At 44.9% G+C, this 8,788-nt stretch overlaps 1 protein-coding gene across 1 annotated transcript in view; it reads left to right on the forward strand.

The window, feature by feature from the left end:
• The window catches only part of ZBTB2 (zinc finger and BTB domain containing 2), a 21,660-nt gene extending 18,430 nt beyond the window's left edge, over nt 1-3,230 (forward strand). Inside the window, exon 3 of the mRNA XM_077776108.1 lies at nt 469-3,230. Within this exon, the coding sequence (XP_077632234.1) occupies nt 469-1,840 (1,372 nt within the window). The 3' untranslated portion in view covers nt 1,841-3,230. The remainder of the gene's footprint in view (nt 1-468) is intronic.
• The last annotated feature ends 5,558 nt before the right edge of the window (nt 3,231-8,788 follow it).

Genomic DNA, 8,788 nt, shown 5'->3' on the forward strand with positions numbered 1-8,788 from the left:
TCTTATCGGGTAGATTGCTTGTTTTACCTTAAAAGATCGCCCGCTGAGCTCTGGATGGCACTGGATCAATAGAAGATCCTAAGACTTTGAGCCAAAGATCTCCAAGAGTTCTACATAAAAATATAGTGTGATAGGATAGAATTGTACATAGATTATGAGACGAAAAATTTTCTCAAGAGTCTAGGTAGGAGTTAAGATGTCCTATTTCTTTAACATGAACTTTTTCTCTCTCAGTCCTTGAAAATATATTTATCGTATTTCTCTCTGTTCTTAACATAATTAAATTACATAGGTACCAGTTATCCCCCTTGAATATTCCATTTCACGAAACACTAACACTAAGAAATGGGGAATGTTCTTGTTTCACTTGCCTTTAAAAGTGCCCCCCCTTTTTTTCTCCAGAGTTCATGTTATCATTGGAGACTCAAGTTGCCACTTCCTTACAGATTGTTCATTTATTTCTTTCAGTGAGTGTGTCCGTTTGAAACCAACTGACATACAGCCAGATATTTTCAGCTATCTCCTGCATCTGATGTACACTGGAAAGATGGCGCCTCAACTGATTGATCCCGTTCGGTTGGAACAGGGGATCAAGTTCCTGCACGCCTACCCACTGATCCAGGAAGCTAGCCTGGCCAGCCAAGGAGCCTTTTCTCATCCCGACCAAGTTTTCCCGCTGGCCTCTTCCTTGTATGGCATTCAGATCGCAGATCATCAGCTGAGACAAGCCACCAAGATTGCTGTGGCCCCCGAGAAGCTGGGGCGAGAGCCACGGCCTCAGACGTCCAGGATGAGCCAGGAGCAGGTGTCCGAGGCCCCGCCGCTCTCCCAGCTGACATCCAACCTGGCCCAGGCGAATCGGACACACCTGACCCCCTCGGACCCGCTGCAGACCTCGCTGTCTCCGGAACTCGTTTCCACTCCCGTGCCTCCCCCAGCCCCCGGGGAGGAGACCAATCTGGAGGCCTCCTCCTCCGACGAACAGCCCGCGTCCCTCACCATAGCGCACGTCAAGCCGAGCATCATGAAGAGGAACGGGAGCTTCCCCAAGTACTACGCCTGCCACCTGTGCGGACGGCGCTTCACCCTCCGCAGCAGTTTGCGGGAACACCTCCAGATCCACACCGGGGTCCCTTTCCCAGCCAGCCAGCCGGGAGAAAGCCGCGTGCCCCTGTCGCTTTGCAGCAACGCAGGCGACCTGGGGAAGGACGCCCTGGACGTGCCTGAGGCCGGGATGATAAGCGACAGCGAGCTGCAGCACATCTCTGACTCTCCGATCATCGACGGGCAGCAGCACTCGGAGACGCCCCCACCCTCGGACATCGCGGACATTGACAACTTAGAGCAGGCGGACCAAGAGCGGGAAGTCAAGAGGCGCAAGTACGAGTGCACGATCTGCGGCCGCAAGTTCATCCAGAAGAGCCACTGGAGGGAGCACATGTACATACACACCGGGAAGCCTTTCAAATGCAGCACTTGTGACAAGAGTTTTTGCAGGGCCAACCAGGCCGCCCGGCACGTGTGCCTCAATCAGAGCATCGACACGTACACCATGGTGGACAAACAGACGCTGGAGCTCTGCACGTTCGAGGAGGGGAGTCAGATGGACAACATGTTGGTGCAAACCAATAAACCCTACAAATGCAACTTGTGTGACAAAACGTTCTCGACTCCCAATGAGGTTGTGAAACATTCCTGCCAAACCCAGAACTCGGACGTTTTCGCCCTGGACGAGGGGCGGTCCATCCTCCTGGGCAGTGGGGACGCAGAAGTAACGGAACCTGACCACCCAGTGTTAGCGTCCATCAAAAAGGAACAGGAAACAGTGTTGTTAGACTGAATGTACCCCATCTTTTTAAAAACTGTCATTTTTACAGAGACTGTCCCCTATCCCTTGCCCCAGTTCAGAACTGTAGCTCTCCGTGGCATGATACAACCAGGTCCCTGTGCCCCGTGTCCTCCCTGCCCCCACCCACCCCGACCCCAGCCCTTCCTCCGTAAAGGCTTTGTGCATTATAAACCTGGAACATGTTTACTTTAATTCAGGGGATGTTGGAAAGATAATGGTCAGTAGTACTTATAAACTCAAATAGATTTTGAGACGTTTTAGGTGATTTAAAAGCCAACTCGGAACCAATGAAGGGTACGTTAACAAAACACAACAACTAGAATGCAATTTGGTAAGCTAAAAATTATGAATTTCCCTGGGTAAGAAGTCTTCCTTCTCAGAAAGTGTCAGAAAATACAGCACGCTTCTTAGAGCTGCAGCTGGGCTCTGTACTATGCAAAATCTAGAAGGTGTGGGGGAAACTTTAAGCCCAAGAAAACGCTCTTAGTATTTACTCTCCAGGTGTCTTATTTCAGAATGCATCCTTTGAGATTATGTCCAGTCAAGAAAAAAAATCATTAGTTAAGAAATCTACTTGAACAGAACACAAAAGAGAAAAAGTAATAATGTGATGGCAATCTTAATTTTTGGACAGAACATGACAAAGCTGTGAGTTGCGTGTGTTTCTAAGAGAAAACGTGTGGGCATTTGCTATAAACAGGTGAATTAATGCACATGTCTTAGCGAATTACTGGCTTCTTTCAAAGCTGAGCGAGTAACAAAACTCTGTTTTAGTTTCCGACAAAACTGTTGGTTGCAATAGATTGTCTTTCTGAACAGAGAATGACATGCCATTCCCGCAGTTGCCAGTGTTAAATTTGTTATAACACCAAGCCAGCTGCTTCCGATCAGTGTATGCGCACAGGACAAAGGACGCAGGAACGTGCATCTTAAGAGGGGAAGTTGTAAGCAAAGCGTGTTGTAACTTTCATGACTTTAAAAGCTAATGCTAATAGTTTACTGGCAACATTCATTGAAGCATCAAAAATGGCAAAGAAAAATCAGGACAAAAACACCTAATTGCCGTTTGTGGGGGGTGGAAACGATTTTGATATTAGTCTCCACTTTTTTTTTTTTAAACACCTGAGATTTCCAACATTGGCCCGAAAGCAGTAAAGTGTGTCCATGAATCTTTCCTTAGGCCAATAACAGAATGGTGTGAGAGGGCTAAGCAGGAGCCAGAAGTAAGGACCGAAGGGGAAAGGGAAAAAGAGTTCATAGCTATGCTGTACGTATCTGTTAAAAACTGAATATCCCATCATCCTGTTTCATGTATAGTTGAGTTCTCAGATTTGTAAGTTTTTATACATACTTTCACGGAATAAACATTTAATTAAATGAGTATTTTATTTTATCTGGGTGTTACTCCATCTGCCCAGAAAGATGCAGGAAGGAGAGGTAGATGCCATCTCCTGGCTGCATCTCTCTGTCTGTCTGCAGAACCGTGGATGGGTCCCTTACTTGAGTGGCATCTTCCACATCCGTAAAACGAAGACCGTGACAACTGCCGGATCGTCACTTTGTGGGAATCAGATAGGTCAACTGTATCCGAAAGTGCTATGGACAGTCCAGCCTTGGCCAAGAATGGATCTGGAGGGTATCCCGCCCAACTTTCACAAGGAAGAAAAAAGACACCAAGAGGTGTTTACCTAAAAATGACACGAATTCGTGCTGTGTAAACCTAGATTCTTAAACACTGAGAGGCTTCTGGTTTCATCTATGTGTTTAGACTATATTCACATCTGATTGAAGTGAGAGTCTTGTGCCAAGTTAACTTCTCTGAGTGTCTGTGGAATGGGAAATCCAGGCACGCCTCACAGCCCTCCACAGCCCTCCAGGCAGCCTCGAAGAGACAGGGGATGTGGCCAGAGACTCACTTTTTTTTTTTTTTTAAATGTTTTATTTATTTCTGAGAGAGAGACCGCATGAGCAGGGGAGGGTCAGAGAGAGAGGGAGACACAGAATCCGAAACAGGCTCCAGGCTCTGAGCTCGTCAGCCAGAGCCCGACGCGGGGCTCGAACCCATGAACCACGAGATCATGACCTGAGCCGAAGTCGGACTCTTAACCGACTGAGCCACCCAGGGGCCCCCAGAGGCTCTTAAAGAGCAGAAAGTCATGGGAATCATGAGGGAGCTGGTGGGTGAAGAGTGAGGGTAAGATGCCAGTCAGCCCCAGCTCACTTCCTGCAAGTTGGCGGAGGGGGAAGGGCAGGAATCGTGTTCAGCTATTTATTATAGGTGGGGGACAGGGCCTCTGAAGCATCAGCTAGTGGCCATCTCCCCTGGGCCAGTTCCCTCCATACCCTAGAATGTTCCATGGCTATTTAATCCCAAGAGGTTATAAATTTAACAATTTTCTTAATTTTTGATGGTACTAATTTAAACAAGCTTTGCAAATTTCAGTTGGTGATGTTATCAATCTGAGCACCTTAAAGTTCAGGAGGAATTTAAGCTGTCACTCTCCACATTCTAGCCCCTATTAACACTCGCGGTCCTATTACTTTTCCTTTCATAGGGGAAACAATTAAAAGTGACCCTTTCAACATATCGAGCTAAAAAATCAATTTGTAAAGTATTCTAGGATTTGACTCTACCATGAGAAATATGGCTGTAATAGGAAGAAAGCATTGCCATTGAAAGGTATTTGTTGGGGCACCTGGGTGCCTCAGTTGGTTAAGTGACTTCTGATTTCAGCTCAGGTCATGATCTTGAGGTCATGAGATGGAGAGCCACATTGAGTTCCACACTGGGTGTGAAGGCTGCTTAAGATTCTCTCTCGCCCTCTCCCTCTGCCCCACCCCTGCTTCTGTGCGCTCTCTCTCAAAAAAATTGTTAATTATTTCCCAATAAAACTGGAAATATATATATACATATATAAAGCAGCTTTGGATAATGATGTAAGAATGGAGGGTGGAGTGGACCCTAAATCTCCTTTTTAAAGTCACAGGGGACACCTGGCTGGCTCAGTCAGTAGAGCATATGACTTTATATATATATATATATATATATACACACACACACAATTTACTGTCAAGTTAGCTAATATGTAGTGCATACGGTGTGCTCTTGGCTTCGGGAGTAAATTCCTGTTGAGTGATCACTTACATTCAACACCCACTACTCATCCCAACAAGTGCCTTCCTCAATGCCCATCACCCATTTTCCCCTCCCACCCCCCATCAACTCTCAATTTGTTCTCTGTATTTAAGACTCTCTTATGGTTTCCCTCCCTCTCTGTAACTATTTTTTCCCTTCCCCCCCCCATAGTCTTCTGTTAAGTTTTTCAAATTCCACAAGAGTAAAATGATATCTGTCTTTCTCTGACCTCTGGAGGGTATGGCATAATACCCTCCAGTACCATCCACATTGCTGCAAATAACAAGATTTCATTCGTTTTCATTGCCAAGTAGTATTCTGTTGTATATATAAACCACATCTTCTTTATCCATGCATCAGTTGATGGACATTTGGCTTTCCATAATTTGGCTATTGTTGGTAGCGCTACTATACACATTGGGGTACATGTGCATCCTATGAATCAGCACTCCTATATCCTTTGGATAAATTCCTAGTAGGAGCACATGACTCTTAATCTTGGGGTTATAAGTTTGAACCCTGTGTTGGGTATAGAGATTACTTAAAATACTTAAATACTTATTTAAGAATGTCAAGGGCTCCTGAGTGGCTCAGTAAGTTGAGCATCTGGCTTCGGTTCAGGTCGTGATCTCACAGTTCATGGATTCAGGCCTCACATCGGGCTCTGTGATGACTGACAGCTCAGAGCCTGGAGCCTGCTTCAGGTTCTGTGTCTCCCTCTCTCTCTGCTCCTCCCTCACTTGCACTCTGACTCTGCCTTTGTCTCTCTCGAAAATGAATAAACATTTAAAAAAATAAGTCATAGGAACCAGTCACTATTGTTATTCATAATCTCTCTAGAAAGAAAGGGAAAGAGTGAGGCAAGCATAATGAGCCCTTCATTTCACAATGTCAGGCCCTGGTCATTCATTTCAGGGAAAACACTGAACGTCTATATTTAAAAAGATTAAGGTTGGGGAGGCTGGTGCGCGCGGGGTACTTCCTAAGACTTGGCTGGGAATTATGGCGGGAGAGGGGGAGCCCTCTTCACTCATTCCTTAGTAATGAATGGGGAGACAAACCTGTTTGTGTGGGGAGTATAGTTTACTGGAATAGAACTCGTTCTTGAGGTTGACGGCATTTTTAGGACAATTTTCAGAATCCTCAAAATACTTAAATTTCATTTTGCTTTGCTTTAGCTCTTCATTTTGGTCTGGGACAAATGATTCCTGTACATCACTTGCAGGTAAGCAATAGAGTTAATTTCAAAAATCTTTCAGCAAATAAAAAACCAATTATCTCATATCAATTAATCTGCCTTTTCTCGAACTAGCTCCTTCAACACAACCGGAGAATATCCACTAAACTGTGAATAGCCCTCAAAATAAAAAGTAGACTCAGAATATTTAATGTGAAAAAAAATGGACCAGGATGAAATGATATTCTGTGGTTTCAAGACCTCAGATCGAAATACTTCCAAACATAAAACACAGTTATTTTTGACCCCAGCTTGTGCTATTCTCTGGAAAATACGTAATGACGTGTCCGGCATAAATTCCCCAATGGTTAATGAAGATCACTCCTTGTGAAGAACACATTATCCATGGAAGGGCTGAGTCAGGGGAAGTGAGATCCTGAACTGGGTGTGTGCTCAATGCTTTCATGGACTCCCAACCATCCTGACAGGCATGTGTGCTGTTTTTATAGGTGAGGAAATTGAGGCCCAAAGAAATTAAGTAACCTCTCTGAGGTTATCCAGTCAGATAGCGACAGCCAGGATTCAACCCCCCATGGGGCTCACTCAAAAAGCAAAATGCTCTTTCTTCTGCCCCAGGGATGGTCTACACCTAACATGCACCTTTGACCAACCAGCCCTTAGCAATTGACAAGTCCTGTATTGTTGTAATTGACAATCCTTTGATTCAGCAAAAAGCAAGAAACACAAAGCAAGGCTTTTCTTGTTCACCTGACCTACTTTTTTGCGTTTGGTTTCATACCTAGGTTTGTCTGAATTATATTACTAGTGGGGGAAAAAAGATATTTTCCCAAATGTGCAAACATTTCTATGGTCTAGAAGCATTGGGCGGGGGGGAGTGCCAGGAGTAGGGAAGGGAGAGCTTTTTTACCTGTTAACCTATTTGTTCTCCTATTGAGGTAATTAACTGAAATCCATCCTATAGCCTTGTTTTACTGCAGGTCCCCAAACCAGCACATCAGAATCTTCTGGAGGGCTTGATAAAACAGACTGCTTACACACAGTATCGGCTTCAGTCGATTTAGAGTCAGGCCCAAGAATCTGCATTTCTAACAGGTTCCCAGATGAGATGATGGTGATGATACCGGAGCCACATTTTGAGAACTGCAGCATCATTTTATCATTTCTGCTATGTTACTCTCCTTCACAGTTCTACTTACTTCTCAGAATTATAATAACCCAGGGGAGCTAATAAAGGGCCAGACAAGGATCTGTGACATTTCTAACACCCTTCCTTGAAGCGAAGCACTCCTTAATGAGACATTACACTCTACAGACTGGTACAGGAGCCCTTAGAAGAAATGTGTGGTCAAGAGGCCATGGGCTTTATTCTAAACCTTCCTGTTCTCATTCTAAATGCCCCTGTAGCTTGTGGACACAGAAAATGAAGCCAAAGTAATCAAATACCTTAAGTACTTTTTGAAGAGGCCACCTAGCCGATCCTCCTTAGTAAAAGAGGCAGGGATCCGGATGAGGAAACAAAATGGTGCTAGATAGCTGGCTAAGGCCACACAACCACGTAGAGGTGAGCACACAGCTCAGGTCTCCTAAGCCACAGCCCTTCCACCACCGTCACACAGCCTGGGAAACTAAGTTTTTAGTCGTTTCAATGTATTTCTGTAATTTTTTGTCAGCAAAAGGAAAGGGACTAAAGAATCTTATCTTTGCAGTTAATTAGCGATACCCATAAGCAGATAAAGATGGGGAGACAGGTGGGGGAAGAGAACAGGGAGCCTAGATGATAGAAGGGTCTGGAAGAACCAGGGATTGCCTGAGGATACTGCAGGTCTGGTCCCTACCCTCAAGTCTCCCTGGGGAGGTGTGCAGCAGGCCACAAATGCTAAAATGGCGACAGGGAGGAAAGCAAAGAAACGCCAATGACACACAAGTGGATGTTTTGTCTCCAAAACAGAGCATGTCTGAGGGCGCCTACGTGGCTCAGTCAGTTAAGCACCAACTCTTGGTTTCAGCTCAGGTTATGATCTCACGGTTTGTGACTTCAAGCTCCGCGTTGGGCTCTGCACTGACTGTGCGGAGTCTGCTTGGGATTCTCTCTCTCCATCTCTCTCTGCCCCTCCCCTTCTTGCATGTTCTCTCTCCCTCAAAATAAACTTAAAAACTAAAATAAGAAATAAAAATAAAAATAAATATAAAATATATAAAATATAAAAATAAAAATCTGAATAAGATGCATATTCATAAGATTTTAGGAAGATCAGTGTCATTCTTCTGAATCTACCAAAATATTCAAGGAGACAGCAGTCATCAGAAGTCACAACGTTGCCTCTGGTGGACAGTTTTATTAGAATATCTTTCTCTCCTAATTACTAATACCAATGCAGCACCGTGCACTTTGCTTTCTGGTTCCTAAAGCACATGCACAACAGGAACATCTTGTGAAGTACGTAGTCCTACGTTCTGAAATGAGACTGCTGTGACAAGGTAAGAGGAGCCTCGTCTTTCTCAGTCTCCCAACCCAGGTGTGTGCCTGAGATTTGGAGATGTTGCAGGGGTATGTGGGTCATTCCCCCCCACCTGGTGTCTCTAAGGACAGAGAAGGGCCATTGAT

This window comes from Crocuta crocuta, unplaced genomic scaffold (assembly GCF_008692635.1).
Source record: "Crocuta crocuta isolate KB4526 unplaced genomic scaffold, BGI_CrCroc_1.0 scaffold25, whole genome shotgun sequence".
Lineage (NCBI taxonomy): Eukaryota > Metazoa > Chordata > Mammalia > Carnivora > Hyaenidae > Crocuta > Crocuta crocuta.